The sequence below is a fragment of the Aspergillus homomorphus genome, assembly GCF_003184865.1.
Source record: "Aspergillus homomorphus CBS 101889 unplaced genomic scaffold BO97scaffold_15, whole genome shotgun sequence".
NCBI classification, from domain to species: domain Eukaryota; kingdom Fungi; phylum Ascomycota; class Eurotiomycetes; order Eurotiales; family Aspergillaceae; genus Aspergillus; species Aspergillus homomorphus.
In genome coordinates, this window is record NW_020291901.1 from 384,441 (window position 1) to 402,348 (window position 17,908).

The window sequence follows — 17,908 nt, forward strand, 5'->3', positions numbered from 1 at the left end:
CTCAGATTGTCTACATGTAGTCATCTGACCATCTGGATCCGGATCGTTCAATTGGAGATAGCATTAATACAGCGCAGTAGAATCAGAATGAAGCAGGTTCTTCACAGAAGCAGCAAGACGCAAAGTCGTAAGTACTGTACCACCATTTTCCATCGTAAGTTTTCAAAGATATCTGTCGGCTCCACTTGACAGGTGAAGTTCGAGGAATCCACGCGATAAACAGGCAAATGACGAAACAGACACAAGAAGATTGAAGGGAAACACATTCTGCCCACCCCTAGCTATCATGTCAAATGTACTGGAACCATAAAATCCATTAGAAATAAATAAACGCGAGCGAAAGTCCCTCCCGAACGCCATTGTCTTACCAACATCATCGAAAACAGAACGGCATTGCTCAAGTCAGCCGAATGTATTGACATCTTTTTTGCATTGTTCAATCAAGGTCGGGAGACAAAGAAGCCATGTTTCAGTGTTGAAATTGCTGATAACCGCGGCCACGACCGCGGCCACCTCCACGGCCGCTCCCACCACGACCTCTGCCGCCCCCTCCACGTCCGCCTCGGCCAAATCCACCGCGACGGGGGCCCCGATCCCTAGGTCTGAAATCACTGGGTCGAGGACCGGCAGCCATGCGAGCTTGGCGCTCTTCGTCGCTCATATGGAACTTGTTTTCAATTCCGACCAGCTCGCAGAACTGCGCAGTCTGGGGATTGGTGTATTCGATGGGCTGTTCATCTGTGTTGAGTGGGACAGCCGGATCGTAGACCGGGGCGGTTATGGTGAAGTTCTCGGGGACATCCAGCTTTCCAGGCTTGACGACATGCTCGTCAATCCATTTCTCCTCTTCCTCAATTAGCGGCTTGTAGATCTGGTCTCCCTTGTCAGCGGGGGGTTTAGCAGCGGACTCTCCCAGTTGCAGGTCATCAGCAAAGACACGGGTAATTGCTAGCCATTCTTTATCGTATTGTAGGCGATAGGGCCGTTCGTGCTGAACGCCTTCCTGATCAGAGATCGCCTCGATTTCGAGAAGTTGTAAGAAGTGGCGTTGGGGAAGACATTTGTCGAGTGCCAGGAAATTGGTGGTCTTGTTGGCGATCGCCTCTGGCAAAGGCCCGTTCGCCGGGAAAGTCTCGGGCTGAGGGGGGGCGAAACTGGCAGGAAGTTGGTTGCGAACATCTTCAGGAATGGCAGTTCCACTGGCCGGCAAAGCCGGGTCAGCCGTAGTATTCTTTGAGCCATCGCTAGAGGCTGATTTGTTAGAAGGGGGCCCATCATTCTGTCTAGCCACGGGAGTAGACGTCTTTTGAGTAGTCGCTTCGGCATCGGAATCACTGTCCAAGTCGAGGTCGATCTCGTCGGAGTTCTTCACGGGTTCGTGATTGTGTTCGGTCTTCAGCTTCTTATTGCTACCGTCTCGCTCGGTGCCGGTATAGATACGACCGGATCCGTCCTCGTCGGTCTCGATTCTTTTCCAGGTCAGATCGTGCACAACGTCGGGTGTCAATGCTGCATACTGAAGGGATTGATCTGCCAGAAATCGAGAATTTTCAGCTGCCTCAGCTTCAGCCGCCACGGTGTGGAAGTTATTCCATGCTGATATCTTACTCTGGGCATCATTGGAGGTGCTGGGATTTTCCTTCTCAGACGGGGCTTCTCCATCTTTCTTGGTATCCGAGCCTTGGCTTGCTGCGTCCGCGGTTTCGTGGTTGTCCGAGGGCTCCTGCTCCACAGCAGAACGGGTTGGAAGTGGACGCTCGGCCTCTTGTTCATCGTCGGGAAGCGCCAGAGCTGTAAGGACCGCGCCATCAAGGCCGAACTGGTTCTGGGGACCCGGGGCGGGAAGAGGGTCGGGTTGGGGAGCTTCGGCCTTTCTTTTAGCAGCGGGGTGTACGGGGATAAAATACTCTCCATGAGCGACTATGGCAGCGAACTTCACATGCAGGTGGGCGGAAAACCAATGGGCCGGACGCAGACGGTCAAGGACGTACTTGGCTGCGGCATTGCCCAGTTTGCCACTTTCGGAGTCTTCACGGAAGCCTCTCTTCGTGTTGAAGAGATACTCGGAATCTCCGCACAGTTCAACCTGCTTAGGCCAGTCATGAGACAAACCCAGGTCAACCTGGGTCCGGATTTGGAGTAGCTTCCGAACATCTAGCTCTCTCACGTGGTAGATGCTTGAAATGTCGTCGCGATTATAAGGCAATCTCTCCAGATGCGGCTTTCTGTAGTCGTAGCCTTTCCAGATACCCGACATACCGGCAATCCGAAGAGGCCCAAACCGAAGAACGTTCGCTGCACCCAGGTAGTAGATATTGGGGGCAACCCACCCTCCGTAATAGAGTTCGAACAGATGATTGCCGGCTTCATGGTTACCCCCGATAAAGACAGTCAGGTACGGCGCGGTACGTTTTCCACTGTAGTATTCGTGGAAATCGCCCAGCTCTCTGTACTTTTGGGGTACAGACATGCAGGTAAGATCATTGGCATTGCGGACAGCCTAAAATGCCGTTCAGGAGATGTTGATTGAAGAGGACAAGCGAGGTGCGCGAAGAGAACTCACCTGAAAATCGCCACCAATGATGACCAAGTCAACACTATCCCATCCTTTTAAAGTGGCAGCGTTCTCGACTGAAGCGTATATATCATTGAGACAGCCATGTCCCTACGACAAGTACGTTCGTTCATTAGTGCCACAGCCTCAAGAATAGTACACGATCCAAGCAGCAAGAAGCAGACAACTCACGCAGCCTTCGAAAGCAACCCTGACGGAAGCAGAACTGGAGATTGGGGTCTCCATCGAGCTGGAATGGCCTACTTTGGGCAAAGTAGCCGAGTAGATCTGGGCAAGCGGAAGAGAAATGAAGATTCAGACGAGTGAAGATGCGCAAACTGTGGTCAGAAAGAATATTTGAAAGCGTCTCGTTTGCACGTCCGAGCAAGCGAAATAAGTAGCTTGAGAATGAATGCAGTCGGAGTTGGAACGGTGAAAGAAAAGGTGAAACAAAGAAAATGAGAGGGCGAGAACGAGAACGAACGAACAAACGTGAGCGAGAGATCAGACGTGGAAGTAACACAACAACAACTGGAAAGCGGGTGTTTGATTTGGTTGCTTTGCACCCGCCAACTTCTTATTTTTCTCTTACCCTTCACAATCCTCTACTGGTTTTTGCCCCCCATTCACCTGGGTTCATATTCAATTATTCACCCGGTTGACCCAATTCGTGCCCAAGAAAGATGCCACTCAGTGATCACGCACCTAGGCTAGAATTTTTGAGGAGCTCAGCCAGCTCTTTAGAGGCCGCGAGCCCGTCGACCGCGGCCTACCTGATGTCCGTTCACAATAGCATCATTCGCGATGAATTCAAGCCTTTAAATCAGCGTCAACAAGAAGCTGCTTGTGGAGCCTGTGGAAGTCTTCGAAATGCTAAGTCGACCAGGACTATTCAGGTCGCAAAGAGGAAAAAGAAGCCTGCAGGCTTGAGTGGCGAGGGGGCTACGGTGATGATATGTCTTCGCTGCCATCGACGCACCATTAAGCCCTCCAAGAAAGAGACTTTACGTTCCGTTGCTCCTCCTGCAGCAGCCCCAGTCACTGCGACGTTAAATTCAGCTGAGGCTCAATCATCAACTTCTACAACGCCTCTCTCTCAACAGTCAACCCCCGCCCCCAAGGATCAGGGTAAGGGCGTCAAATCAGCCGAAAATGCCAGTAGCAAGAAGAGAGCAAAGTCTCGGAAGCAGGGTGGCCTGCAGGCATTGATGGCATCCAAGCAACAGTCTCGCTCAACCTCGTCATCTCTCGATCTGTTCGATTTCTTGCAGCAGTAGAAGTCACATGACTCATGTCGCGTGTGGCGGATGGGCGGGAAATCGGCGCTTTGCTACGGAGCACTTTGGGACTAGCGCGGGGCTGGTTGGCTCTGGCGTTGCTTTCACTTATCGGCTGGAGCTCCAAAACAACTCCCGGTTGCTGTCGTCACGGAAGCCGCTGCCTTTTGCTTACCTCCCCCACCCGCTGCTCTTCAAGTTTGTTGCAGCTTCTGTCCGCAGGTAGCTCGGCTACACTATCTTCTCGATCGTCGATTGCTCTTATCTTGTGCTGACACAATGTCAACGTACTCTCACGATGACGAGCACGATCCTCAGGCGGACGAGCTCCGGGAGACCGCGCTGGTCACGCTGGAAACCCTTATCAGCGCTTGCGGTCCCCAAATGCAGCCCTACATGCCTTACGCCATTAACGCCGCCCTACGTTACCTCAAGTACGATCCCAATGTCGCCGAGATTGAAGACGAAGAAATGAGTGGTACTCAAGACGACGGCTCCGAGGATGACGTAACGGAGGATCCGGATCTGGATGATGATGAATTCGAAGACTTCGAGGAAGAAGGAGGATACAGTGATATCGACGATATGAGTTGGAAAGTTCGCCGATGTGCAGCCAAGTTGCTGTACAGTGTGATCTCCACCTATGGACATAGCCGTGCGCTAGACGAGGCTTCCTTGTATCAACAAATCTCGCCCGCCCTCATCGCCCGATTCAATAAAGAGAGAGAGGAAAGTGTGAAGCTCGAAGTGGTTTCAACCATGACTGCTCTCATCCGTAAGACTGGGGAAGGCTCCATGATCATCACATCCAATGGCTTCCTTGAGGCTGTGGGTGGCTCAAAGAATTCCAGGAAGCGTAGACGGCAGGATAGCGATGCAAGCATGATTGACTTCGAGCCAGGTATTGGCACATCCTCTGCTGCCAGCACGCCCATTGTCACCCCTACTCCGCCCAAGTCCGGTGCGCAGGCAGAATTAGCCCGCTCTGTACCAACAATCGTACAGAGCACCGTTAAGATGTGGAAACAAGCTTCGGTGCCTCTGAAGCAAGCAATCATTGTCCTACTCAAGAGCCTGGCTCTCGTTCGCTACGGTGGCCTGGCTGATCATCTCCAGCAGATCGAAGATCCTATAGCTGATGTTCTCAAGTCCTCCGTCTCAAGCAGCTCCTCCGCCTCGGTCGGGGCTTCTGCTAGCACTGGAACTCTTCAGACTGAAACACTGGGTCTCATCTCTGCCATTGCCGAAACCCACATGTCGGATGCTCTTCTGCCTTTCTTGATTGCTCTGATTCCTGGTGTGATTGGTGCTGTCAACGACCGGAATTACAAGGTCAGCAGTGAAGCACTGGGCGCCGTTGAGCAGATTGTGAAAGCCCTTACGCCCCCTCGAGTGGCTAGTACCTCCCAGGACCTTGCAGCTCAGCTGGAAAGGCTTTACGACGTGGTCCTCGCACGCATCACTGACACAAGTGCCGACCTGGAGGTCCGTCAACGGGCTATTCATGTCTTCGGCGTTCTCCTAGCGCGTACCTCTGGAGAGACTGGCTCGACATTTGTGTCACTCGACCGTCGTGCGAAAGGTCTCTCGGTCTTGGTCGATCGCCTGCGAAATGAAACAACACGCCTTGCAGCAGTTCGTGCAGTCGACGATGTTGCTGTTCTCTGCCTCCGTAACGCAGACGTCAGTGCATCATGGGTCAGCGAAGTCACGGCAGAGCTTGGCGGACAGCTTCGAAAATCAGATCGCGTTCTCCGGGGAGCTAGCTTGGAAGCTCTGCGTAGCCTTGCCATGAATCCTAACACAAAGAACCACTATGAGGCCAACACAATGAAGGAGCTGCAGGACTGCCTTCTGCCACTGATCAGTGCGGAGGACTTCCATTTCCTTGCTCCTTCGCTTATTATTCTTGCAAAACTTATCCCTGGTCACGCTCAGCTGTTGGTCAACGACAGTCTGGTTTCTGCGCTTTGCTCAGTTGTCCTTTCCCCTCTTGTCGGAACAGTCCTCAAAGCCATGCTTCTGGTCGTCAAGGTCATCGGAGAGGAGGGTGCAGGAGCGGGGTTGATGAAGAAACTTTTGCGGGACGTTGGCATTAACGGTGACACATCCGTGGTCGGGCGAGCAATCGGGACGCTCCTCGTTCATGGTGGGCCCAATTTGGGTGTCAAGATGGAGGATTTCATGACAGAATTGCAGACCGCCCAGGATGCTCAGCGGAAATGCCTTGCGCTCGCTATTTTGGGTGAAATCGGCCTTCGAATGGGCGCCAGCTGTTCGCTGACCCCACAACTCTTCATCACTCATTTTAATTCCAAGTCAGACAAGGTTCGCCTGGCTGCAGCTGCAGCACTCGGAAATGCCGCGGCGGGCAATGTGAAAGCATACCTGCCTACCATCCTTGGTGGATTGAAAAAGAGCGACCCGCAGAGCTACTTGTTGCTTCACTCAGTGAAGGAATTGCTACAACACCCTGAAATCGTCAGACCTGATCTAGCTCCATCCGCAGTCAAACTCTGGCAGGCGCTTCTTCTGGTCTCTGAGCTGGAAGACAATCGTGCTGTTGGCGCGGAGTGTGTCGGTCGATTGGCCTTGATTGATCCTGTCGCCTATATCCCGCATTTCCAGGTAACTCCTCCCCTTTTCCTTGCCTCAACCAGCCCCGATGTGACTTTAGTTAACAACAATCGATATACAGGATCATCTCTCCAGTTCAGACGCCAGCATCCGCGGTGTTGTCATCTCTGCCTTCCGTTACACACTCTCCGATTCCAGAGATACCTACAACGATGTCCTCAGACCCATCATCGTCCCTCTCCTCGTCAATATGCTCAGCGACCCAGACCTGGGCAACCACCGTCTCGCCCTCACAACCTTGAACTCCGCCATCCACAATAAGATGGGCATCCTCCTTCCCCACCTGAACGAGCTTCTCCCCGCTGTCTTCGGCGACGCCAAGCTCAAGCCCGAGCTCATCCGTGAAGTCCAAATGGGCCCGTTCAAGCACCGCGTCGACGACGGCCTGGAACTCCGCAAGGTAAGCCACATAAGACAACACACTGCCGTCCTAGCCCCCAATATGCAGCCAGATCCACTAACAGCTTTTTTACTTTCTAATAAAAGTCCGCCTACGAGACCCTCTACGCCTCCCTCGACACAACCTTCACCGTCCACCACATCAGCGAGTTCTTCGACCGCATCATCGCCGGTATTGATGACGAGCAGGATATCCGCACCATCTCCAACCTGATGACCTCCAAGCTCATCCACCTCGCCCCCGAGGAGACCCAGCGCCGCCTCGACACGCTCTCGGAGCACTACAGCGCCATCTTGTCCTTCAAGCCCAAGGAGAACGCCGTCAAGCAGGAGCTCGAGAAGGCGCACGAGGCTTCGCTGGGTGTGCTCAAGATCAGCCGTGAGCTGAGCAAGGCTTTCCCCAGTGCTGAGGCCTCCGGCGACCACCACAAGTGGAAGGCTTATGTGGAGTGGATTCGGAAGACCTTCCCCGCTCAGATGAAGAGCCTGGATGTCGAGGCTTGATCTTCCTGACATCAACTTCCCTGACTTCGTCTGGCTGGGAAAGGTTCTATGGCGGTTAAGAGGGTATTTTACCGCCTTATCAGCTTTAGATCTCGAAAGCAGAATCATAACCACAAGTCAGCCGGCTGCATATTATCTAGATTAGGCGATTTACGTGGACACCAGTTGCCGAATGGTCCTCAACCTGCGAGTTTTTCACTTCGTTGTAGTCAAAACTAGTCAACCCGAACAATAATACACCCGACAATGCTCACTGTGAACCAACTGGATTAAAGAGATTAAAGATTGTATTAGAAAAAGTAACAACGCAATGCACAACGAAAGCCCTGGGGTAGTCCGCTCGAAAGTCAAATGCACAAGTCACAACTCCTGGTATGCAAGCCTGCTGGGCAAAAGAGAAGCGTGACGCCGTCCGAAGAACATGTGAGGCCCACACTGGGTAAGAAAATACACCGATAAAATCAAATAGAAAGAAGAAGCGAACCGGCTTCGATGCTACTAAACTCCGCCTTTTGCATCCAAAAAAAGTGTGAGATGTGATACAATTCTTTTTACCGCCCATCTCATGCGGTAATAGCTTTTCTCTTGAGGACACCAAGCTTCTCAAGTCTCGCCCAGGCCCGGTTCATGTCGGAGCCCTCTTCAAGAGACGGCCGTAGCTCCAAACCGTCGAGAATTTTGATGGATCCTCCACTCCCTGCGTAAAGCATAAGCTCGAAAACACTGCGTCGCAGTCGTGTGGACTCGTCCAAATGGGATAGGTGTTTCTGATCGGCCAGAGGATCCGCAAGTGGAAGGGTATAAGGGTCATGTACTTCGACTTCTTTGGAGTCGTCTGATTTATCATCCTCTCTCGCGACAGTCAAGTGATCCGTGTCGAAGTCGTCTCGAAATTCGGCCAGAGCCGAAGGGATGTCCAAGCCAGCTTGTGTGCGTTGGGGACGGTCCTCCTTGGCTTTTAGTTTCTTTGTGGTGGCCTTCCCACTATCGATGACTGCGGTCGGATAGAACCGGAGTGTAAGTGGGTTGCCTCGGGTGTCGATCTTTTGGAGGGAACAGAGTTTCCCTCTGTTAGTTCTTCCGATACGACCCAGGACTTGGCAAAGACGTCTGAGTCTAGTGATATTGTTGCCAGCAATCGCTAATCGGGAAAGACACTTCATGCCCACCAATTCATTGACCCCCTGAAGCGAGTTGAAATTCAAATTCAAGACCGCTACGTTGGGAAAGCTTGACGCAAAATCTTCTGGGAGGACTTGTAGGCTGCATGATGCAATGTCCAGGAGCTGCAAGCTCAGGAGAGCATTTGATGGTGCAAGGCAGCGCGGAGCAAGCCTGTTAGAAGAAAGGAACACTTTGCGAATGTCTTGCGTCAGGCCCAGGTCAACTTCAAACAAGCCGCCATTGCTCCCACTCATCTGATCTCGAGCAGATAAAACTTCCAATGAGCGGCATGTTCCGAGTCCGGAAATCGTACTCAAGAAGTTTTGATCGGCGTAAAGGAGTGTCAACGAAGGAAACATCGAGATATCGATGCTACGTAGTACATTGTTTGAAACCTTCAATGACTGTAGATTGAAAAGAGTCGCGGACGCTGAAAGCTCATACAGTTTATTGGAGCGGAGGTCAACGGCTGTAAGAGATGGAAGGGCGCTGATGTTCCGTATAGAAGTGAGCTGGTTGTGACTGAGGTCCAATGTCTCGAGACGGGTTCTGTTAATGCATCACGTGTCAGCTACTTTCAGGAGAGGCATCCAGGCCTGAGGCTACTTACAGCTCGGCTCGACCAAAGTCAAGCTCCTCCAGCTCATTGTTTCTCAGTTGCAAACTCAACAATCCATCCAAGTCGTAAATACCGCTGATATCTTTGAGGTTGTTGTCATTGGCCTTGAGCTCTCGAAGGTGAATTAGACTGCTGAACCCATTGAGACTCTCCAATTCATTGCCGGACACGTCCAGATATTGCAGATTCATCAGATGGCCCCAGGCTGTCAGGTTAGAAAGGCAATTGTCTTGGATATTAAGTGTCCTTAGAGTGGAGGGCACGCCGCTCAGTTGGCCGATAGCATTTCCGCACACATCCAAATCTTCCAGACGAGGGCAGAAATCGCACAATTTATGAAGCGTAAGCAGTCCTTTGTGTCGAAGGACCAAGCGACGAACATGTTCCCAGTGTGGTTCCCACGGTTCGGCTTCGGTAATGTGTTTGATCAGTTCTTCAGTCGCCAATGCGAAAGTTCCATGGACCTGGCGCAATGAAGTTGGGTGAGTGCGCTGTGCGACATAGCTTACTTCCAGGTGAAGGGACGGATCGATCTGATCAACTGTGAAGTCAGGTAAGGGGCTGAGGTGAAAGCTATACGTGGTTTCTTGGCCGTTATGTTCAAGACATGCCAATGATGTATCCGCGTTGTCCTTTTGCGGGGTCCAGTCGGTTGACCCTATACCTCTCCGAACAAGACTAAGAGCCTCGGCGGATTTCTCCCTCGTTGTCCTTGTGTCACGAGTCGGCGTCCGATTGGGTAAGGATACTTTGTTGTCAGGTGATTCAGGCTGAGGCAGTAGCAGGTTCTTCTGAGGCTGTGTGAAACTCAAGGGGCTGTTACCGGGCACTTTGGACTTGAGAGGAGGTTGCAGATTGCCTCGGGCTTGTAGAAGCTTTGCGGGACTCTCATCATCACTGTATGCAACCTGTGAGACAAGGGGGGACGAAAAGCTTATCGTCACAACACGAGCTTGGTTACGACCATTCATTAAGCGTCGAGGAGGCTTCGACAATCGGCCTTCGTGAAGCTGAATCTCATGTTCTATCTCGCTGACAGATTTGCTCGCTTTGCGGGCGTCTGTACCCCAGGATGTAGCTTTAGTTTCTGAATCGGAAAGCTTGGAGTTGGCTTGGTCCTTTGAGTGTACTGAACTGCCGTCAACCGATGCGCCAGAAGCCTTGAATTGTGGTGGGCGCAACGATGATTTCGTTGAGAATTGGGATGAACTGAGTGGGCTCAAGCATTGGTCATTCTCAAGCCGAGTGGAGTCTTTCGTTCTTTCCGGCGAGGCGGAGCTCTGCATTCGCATCATTTCTTGCAGTTCATCAACACTGAGGTCAGGAATGTCTTTGAACGGATCATCCTCACTGTCTTCGCCCTTTGGCTTCTCGGAAGTTGGTTTGGGCTTCTCCCGAACCCATTGGTTCTTGTCCCGATCGTAGACCAAGCCATTCACCTGTTCGGGTATAAGTCGCGAGATAACATCTGAAGACAGAACGCCCTTTGCATGCGAGCTTTGTGAAGAGCCTGTGGGAACTGAGCGCGCACTGAGGCTCTTAGACGATACTTGCGTGTTAATAGTGAGAAGCTCAGGAAGGTCGTCATCTTCCTTAGGTTCTCCAGCGGACAGCCCAAGTTCATGCTGACGGAAGTCTAGGTCAGGAGACTGCAGGTCAAGCTCATGGCTCTCGTCTTCTCCTGCCTCCTCTCCCCATGGGACGTTATTATCGTCGTCCGAATGCTCTTGGTCGTGGTGCAGATTCAGAGACATTGCTGACGCGTTCACTCCGAACTCCTGGTCATCCTCTTCTTGAAATCTCTTGAGATGACTTAAGATCCGGGGGCTCTGTTGTTGGGGCTCCCTCAGTCTCCGCATGTCGGCGCCATCGCGACTTGGAGGCCGCGAAAATTCTTCCCGAGTCGATTCGTCTTCATAGCTCCCACTTTCGTCGACATCTTCGGCATCAGATTCCTCCACGCTAGACAAGCCGCCTGCAGACCTGCCCTTGGATCTGATTATATCCATTATCTTCGTGGCCTCGTTGAGAAAGTCTTGAGTGGTAATTGAACCCTTACGGCCGCCTTCATTAATGCCATTCACTCTTACCATAGGTATGGCACTGTCCGCAGGGGAGTCCTGATCAGTAGAACCAGCATATCCAGCCCGCGAATAGGCCCTGCCTGATGACGGCCTTTTCCGTGAAGCAGACCGCAATTGACTTGGAGTTGGAGTCCGCGGTCGGGGCGACGATTGTGAGCGGAGCGAAGATTGATCGTCTTCATACCTCAGGCCCTGTTCAACCAAGCTCCGTTGGAGCAAGGACATGTTGTCTGGATTCTGGCCAGGGTTTTCGGGGGGCTCTTGTCTTGAGTTGTACGATCTGAGAAAAGTTCTGCGCCTCTTGGGGGTTGGGTCTTTAGCAGGCGTGTTGAGCGATGAGTCGGTTTCCGACAGGTACATCTCTTCTACCCTTGCCAGCCCTTGGTTCCTTATGGCCTTGGCACTTGAGGTGATGTCTGACAGAGCCGTGGACCTCGAGCCCCTGTTTGACTTGCTGAAGTCGGAGCTATGGCTATTTTGTCTATAAGAGCGGCGCCTGATGTATCTTCGCTCAACAGACTGTCGCCGCTGCGGTTGTTGCGTAGATTCCACCGCTTCATTATTCAGGAATTTAGGTTCGTACGGACTCGTGTCGGAGAAGTCGAAATTGTCCAGCTGGCCGTCCCCAAATCTGTTGATGCGGGGAGTCGGTGTATTGCGCGACCTCGGCCGTTCGTGTCTCCTCGAGGGCTGTTCACCCACAGCCTCATGATTCACGGTCAGGAAGCTTCTGCTTTCACCCTTCCGACGAGCTTCCTCGGATGGTGAGACAGGTTCATCATCCTCGGAAAGACCCCCAAAAGTCTCTTCGAACTGGCTCATCCTGCGTAATAGATGATTATTGGTGAAGGTATCATGGTTTCCGAAAAGCTTGAGCGGGCTTCCGGAGGAGGGCATGGCTTCTGGTCTATCAGCGCTCGACTGGACAAGCTTTGGTACTCCAACATGGGCAGATGAGGGCCGCGGCAGCGTCGGTGGGTCAGTAATAGGGTTAGCCTTTTGGTAGAATGGAGGTGAGCTCCGGATTCTTGAGCTGGCAGGAAGGAAGGGTGAAAGCCGCTCAGAGGGGAAGGGAGGCGGAGACAGGCGAATCCTTTGGAAAGAACCATCGTTCGCATACTCCTCCCTCCGCAAGTCCGCAAAGGCTCCTCGTCCCCGGTAATCTAGCGTCCCCATAGAGAGATCTTTTGGTAAAGAATTACTTGTGACGTCGAGTAAGTCGTCCTCCGGCAGCGCATCCACCGCGGTTTCCGGCTGTTGATGGATCAGCAGACTATCGCTCGCCCGGGATTCCGGACGATCCCCGGGTGATAGATGTAACCTCTCGAGCTTGTTTGTCACTTGTTTCAATGCCGATTTGATCACTTCCGACGTCGCCTGTCCGTCAACTGTATTTGTGCGGGTAAACGTGATCGGCGTGAAATCCTCATTGCGCAAATCCTCCAATCCGCTTGCAGTTCTCTGTTGGTTATTATTGACGGAGACCTCGAGATGATCACCACGGTCTGGAAGGGATTGTTTCGATCCTGTTCTCATAGCCACCGTTCCATTGCTCGAACTTTTTGGGCTTCCAGCAGACTCTGCCTGCTTGGGCGACAACTCGGGACTGTGGCTAACTGAATCTCCATCGTTGTCGGCGTCAATTGACGACGGGTCTCCGAAGTTGGTATCGTCGTAGCTGTGAGGCGTCGTAAAGTGCCACAAACTATCTGACTGTTTCAAGCGCGATATCGCCTCGTCTTGCGTCTTCTCGGTGCCCGGGGTCGGCGGTTTGAATACACTCTCCAAGCCAATCGGTGCAAATAGGTCGCGCTGCTCCCCCGCGGGTATGGCTCCCTGTACCAGTCTTCTCCGCCATTCAGGGGTGCCGTCCTTGCCTTTGCCCTTCTTTGGTCTCACTTGGACTGTGCTCTGCTGCTCAGATTCGCCAGAGGCGTTCGAAACTGACCGTAACGGCGACCTCGTGTCCATCGCGGACTGTTGTTTACGGAGCGAGGGCGGGTCCGAAATCGGGTTCGGGCTCTTCTTGGTGGACTTCTCCGGGAGAGGGAGCGGCGATCGCAGTTTGGAGGGGGTCTTGGGGGTACGAGGGGTCTTAGGTGTGGGCGGTTCTCGTTTGATGAAGTGGCACGGTCTGGAAACTTTCTTTCTGAAAGAATCAAGCGAAGGGCGCGAAGGGCCGGCGGAGCGACGCGCGGGGACAGGAATGCGACTAGGAGAGTTTTGTAGGCTGGACTGCCGGGAATGGGTGAATGATCGAGATGGGACTGGACTGTTGGGAGTTCCAGGAGTATCAGGAGTTCCAGGTGCAGGGACTGGCACCCAATCGTCCAAAAGGTTCTCCAGCCATGGAAGATTATCGCTCATTTTCTGAATTATAATATTTGCGATCACTTTCAAGCGGGTGGGAGGCAAGCTTGCGGAGAGAGGGGGGGGGGAGCGCGTCGCGATTCACCAGGTCCGAGTGAATGCAAGCACAAGCGGAAATTAGCAGCTGCAGGGCGACCATGGGTCAAGGAACCCTCATCCAAGAATAGAAATGGATGAATAGATCAGAAGCATTGAGCTCCAACGACAATGAATGACTGTAAAGATGTTGCGGGAACATGCGAGACAGACTGTTCAGATTTGGGGGAGGGGGAATAAGCGATAAATTGTTGATTAGTAGGTTGAAGATGCGGGAGAGTTAAGTTACGACAACGACCGATAACTTACTCCTAACTAGTAAAGATGCGGTCGGGGCAACCTTTGACTACCCGCTGTATTTAATACCGGGCGGGCTAGTCTACAGCCTAGTTTTCTACTACTTCCTGGCTTGCTACCTTTCGATCTTTCCAGTTTCCAGTTTCCAGTTTTCGATTTCCACGATGGAACTGTCAGTTCAATCAGTTACCCACTTTTCCCCCCGTGATAATCAAGAGATGCAGGCATGTGCTTCCCCGAGACCGTGCTCTTCTGCTTGCTCCGTACTAATCTGCTTTAATTTTACTTTTTCACCCCTGCCCCTCGATGGAAAGTGATCGATCTCATGCCTTGCTTCGGGTCGACCCCATTTGATTTCTCTCCCATAACGCTTAGATTACGGTTCACAGAAGTTATGAGCTGAAACCCTGCGCTCCAGTGCGTTGGCACTGGATCCTTACCAGCCAATGGCAGCACCGCCTCTGTTATAGTCAACATGGCGCCTGGGCACCTAAACAATCCAAAAAGCACTCTAATCTACTTACTAGGTGCATCAAGCCACAGGCTCAACAGTACATACATACGGCAATTCTACCTCTTGCACGTCCTGTTGACAATGCATCAACGCGAGGGATCGATGAAAGAAAATGCTGGGCCACCCCTGCAAGGTTGCGGCTTGGTGTTTCAGGTCCCTAGAAGCGCATCATACGTAAGATGGGCGCAAAACTGGCTTTTCCTTGGCAAGAGCGTCTTGCTGGTGGTTGGGAATCCACCTCTGCTGCATTAGTAGGCGGCTGTTAAGGGCCCATTGATACCTCGGCAAGTTAGAGCTGAGGCATCTAAGAGAATGGGTGAAGTTGTTCCAGTAGCTGTTGAGATACTTATTCTGTGCGCGCAAGGACGATAACACCATGACCACTAAATGTTCCTCCTCTTTGTTCCTCCACTTTATGTCGAGATCAGCAAAGTCTCGAGAGTTCCAACAGCACTTGAGGGATATGGGCTGGATTGATTGCAAGCTGCGATTGGATATATCTCTCATGGAGTGTCTTGTAGCCAGCTCAGCTAGTACAATGCACAGAGTGTAGTTATTCCCAAGTTTGTGAGTATTTTTCCTAAAGGAGTAGTCAACTATTGATGCCCCCGACGGGTGCTGACATAAACACAGCCGCCAGCACACGTTGCTGGGGCATCCACTCCTTAGTGGACGCGTTAAGTGGTTTTTCTCGCGTGACAGACACTTCTGACAGATCGATCAGAATGGAGAAACTCTGACTGAGCTTGAAGATGATGCCTTACAACAACTACGTTGGTTGGAAGCTATGAAGGTCACTCTACACTACGCTAACTCTTCGTCCTACGCCAGACGCAGTCAGTGTCAAGCTGCTGCACTCTTGAACCTCCCCTACCCAACTGATCAATGACTACATTATTTCACCGATGCCACCTCGTCGCCCAATATCCCCGCTCTCCTTTGAATCATGCTCGCTACCCCCACCAGACAATGATCTCGACTCTCTTGCTGCCTCTGATGATGATCTGAACCCTGCTGAGCGTGTAGCTCGACGTCGGAGAATTGAGAAGCTTGCTGAAGCTTATCTACAAGGCTCACCGCTTTTTCTTTTGTCCGCCTCGCTCCGAGGGCCTTTTGATAAGGGATGGGATAATCCTTGGAGGAAAGATCGGCGCAAACACGGCGGATTGGAGAGGAACGAGGATGAAAATAAGAGACGACCAGTGATCCCAGAGACGAATCCGCGAAAACGGGCCCTAAACCACGAGCCCCGTGAAGTCCAACGCTCGCGGCTTTCCGCTCAATACCACGAAACCACTCCCTCTTCTCCGAACTCTGAACTCCGGAAGACCTCAATCAATGGCTCTTCCAACAAACGAGTGCGAGCTGAGAGCAGCAATATACGAGTTGCAAGTACCACACCGAAAGATACATTCGTTTCGAAAAGGCAGCCTACCCCGCAGACAAACAGAGGTTGGCTGAAGAAGGACTGTGCCGGAATCGGATTTCGAACCGTTAATCCGCCGGCATCCCCTACTGCAACGATATCAACTCGCCGTCGAGGGACAAAGGACAGCACCATACAAGTGCCCGGCACTGACTACCGGTGGGCGGTGTGGGATCATCGGAAGGACCTTAGCCACTTACGGGAGGACAACAATGATGGCCCTCGTGTCCCGGACAGTGTCAAGGTCCGTACCTTCAAAGAACAACGCAGTAGTCAAGCAGACCCTCAAAAAATTCCATCCGATGCAGTGAACCAGGATGGCTCGCTATGCGTCCTTTCCTCGTCGTCACATCTGCCTAAATTTGAGTACCGCCGCACAAAGTTATCCAGCCCTCGCAGGCAAGAGCTCAAGGCTACATCTGCGTATCAAGAACCGGAAAATAATGCGGATCAAATGGATATAGTTGAGGGCAACAACCATCCAGAGCATCAAAATCGGCCGTCACAAGGCACGGCTCCTGAGGAGGCTATCGAACTTGACTCTCCTGGACCTCCAGTGAATGAGCTAGACTCAACTGCTTCTCGGCCGAAAATTGCAGGAGCCACTACAACAGGGTCTATATCGTCAGCAGAGAAGGCACCATCCAACATTGATCCCGGAGTTGCGAACGTGAGTGACAGACTACCCTCAGCGCAACATAACCCCCATAATCCAGCCGTCACGCACAACCTGACCTCGCTACACACAATCTCCGCGGGAAAAGCCCATACCCAGAGTGACGACGATACCATTCCCGATCCACAGTTCAATACACAGGCCGCTCTTCTTCACGCCCAGATTTCATTCCAAAAAGACCTCGAGAGCCCAGATAACACTCCTGGTCGGGTCTCAAACCCCGAGTCAATATCTCGCCACGACATCACACCATTTTACCGAGTGGATACGCCTGGTGGGCTCGGGAATATCCCAAAAAACAAGGTACCGGGGACGATAAAAGGTCCAATGATGAGCACACAATACCTCATTGACGCCGTCACGCCATTCACACTGAGTACTGAGAAGAAGAGGTCTAAGCCTCGATTTCTATCTCCAGCAGATGATGGGGATAGCACTAAGCCAAGAATATCTTCTGTCGCGGGGGCATTGTCGTCGCCCGTTCCGAACTATGCCCACGATGAGAACCTGAATATTGTATCATCTCAGCCGCCAGATCATGCCGATCTCATAGATCTGGCTCAAGGAGAGGATTTGGAGATGACTTTCTCCGGAACAATGCCAACCACCGGTGAGGATGGTCAGGGAGGCGTGATGGGTGCTGAAAGTTTCAACCTCAACGAGGCCATCGCTGAAGCTGGGAGCTGGTTGCAGGAGAGTTTCGACATAGGTCAAATCAAACGATACGCACATCCGAGATCCAAAGGGTCGTCGCCCTCTGGTGGCGGTGGCATTGGTCCATCTGTGGTAAGCCTGGATGCTTGAAGACCATGTGGATATAGGTTCGGCTTCAAAGAAGTCACAACAGTCACTTGATCATTCTTGGCCACGGAAAGGCTCTGGTTCTTTGGTGCTTTCATGTACATTTACTTTTCTTTGGCGGACATAGCTTTCATGCGGACTTATTGCAACATAGAAGCGCATTATGAGACATGATACCCTCGCAATACAGTTTACACAGCCTCTTGTATTCTTGCCTATTCCCCATCCATTCTCTCTTGTATTTTGCATACCTCGATTGTGCTGCGGAAAGTATAGAGGAAAATTGCAACCGTGTGAGTGAGTTAATATATATATTACCGGTGAAAAATTTTTAGTTCGACAGCCGAAGCCAAAGCATAAAAACGAGAAGTACGTGTAGTACCTGAGTCAGAAATTAATTGTGGTTTTTTTTTGTTCAACAAGCTCGGCTTTGGTTGTTTCCCTACAATCCCAGACACTCATGTACAGTACACGCAAAAGATGTAAACAGCTGACGTTATGTTCGGAGATACGGGCGGAGCTACCGAGTCGATAGCGCAGCGGAGCTCAT

The 17,908-nt window shown here is 51.9% G+C and overlaps 5 protein-coding genes across 5 annotated transcripts; 3 read left to right on the top strand and 2 right to left on the bottom strand.

Moving 5' to 3' along the window:
• Positions 1-48: 48 nt before the first annotated feature.
• On the bottom strand, positions 49-3,017 carry BO97DRAFT_367832 (RNA lariat debranching enzyme). The gene is made up of 4 exons (XM_025692677.1): positions 2,747-3,017; positions 2,564-2,665; positions 1,500-2,500; positions 49-1,469 (listed from the first exon to the last, which is right to left on the bottom strand). Exons 1-4 carry the CDS (start codon positions 2,798-2,800, stop codon positions 470-472), a joined length of 2,157 nt encoding a protein of 718 aa, XP_025552112.1. The 5' UTR covers positions 2,801-3,017; the 3' UTR covers positions 49-469.
• An 88-nt stretch (positions 3,018-3,105) lies between these two features.
• BO97DRAFT_49297 (ribonuclease P Rpr2/Rpp21/SNM1 subunit) lies at positions 3,106-3,971 on the top strand. Its single transcript, XM_025700855.1, has one exon. It carries the CDS (start codon positions 3,238-3,240, stop codon positions 3,829-3,831), a length of 594 nt encoding a protein of 197 aa, XP_025552113.1. The 5' UTR covers positions 3,106-3,237; the 3' UTR covers positions 3,832-3,971.
• Positions 3,972-4,110: 139 nt separating this feature from the next.
• BO97DRAFT_424135 (TIP120 domain-containing protein) lies at positions 4,111-7,371 on the top strand (the record flags this gene model as incomplete). Its single annotated transcript, XM_025696941.1, has 3 exons — positions 4,111-6,459; positions 6,530-6,868; positions 6,955-7,371. The coding sequence occupies 3 exons, from the start codon at positions 4,111-4,113 to the stop codon at positions 7,369-7,371; spliced, it is 3,105 nt and encodes a 1,034-aa protein (XP_025552114.1).
• Positions 7,372-7,655: 284 nt separating this feature from the next.
• BO97DRAFT_389431 (uncharacterized protein) lies at positions 7,656-13,605 on the bottom strand (the record flags this gene model as incomplete). Its single annotated transcript, XM_025693717.1, has 4 exons — positions 7,656-9,084; positions 9,146-10,746; positions 10,858-12,850; positions 12,890-13,605. The coding sequence occupies 4 exons, from the start codon at positions 13,603-13,605 to the stop codon at positions 7,935-7,937; spliced, it is 5,460 nt and encodes a 1,819-aa protein (XP_025552115.1). The 3' UTR covers positions 7,656-7,934.
• A 1,674-nt stretch (positions 13,606-15,279) lies between these two features.
• On the top strand, positions 15,280-17,518 carry BO97DRAFT_367841 (uncharacterized protein). The gene has a single exon (XM_025692678.1). The coding sequence runs from the start codon at positions 15,361-15,363 to the stop codon at positions 17,359-17,361; it is 2,001 nt and encodes a 666-aa protein (XP_025552116.1). The 5' UTR covers positions 15,280-15,360; the 3' UTR covers positions 17,362-17,518.
• The last annotated feature ends 390 nt before the right edge of the window (positions 17,519-17,908 follow it).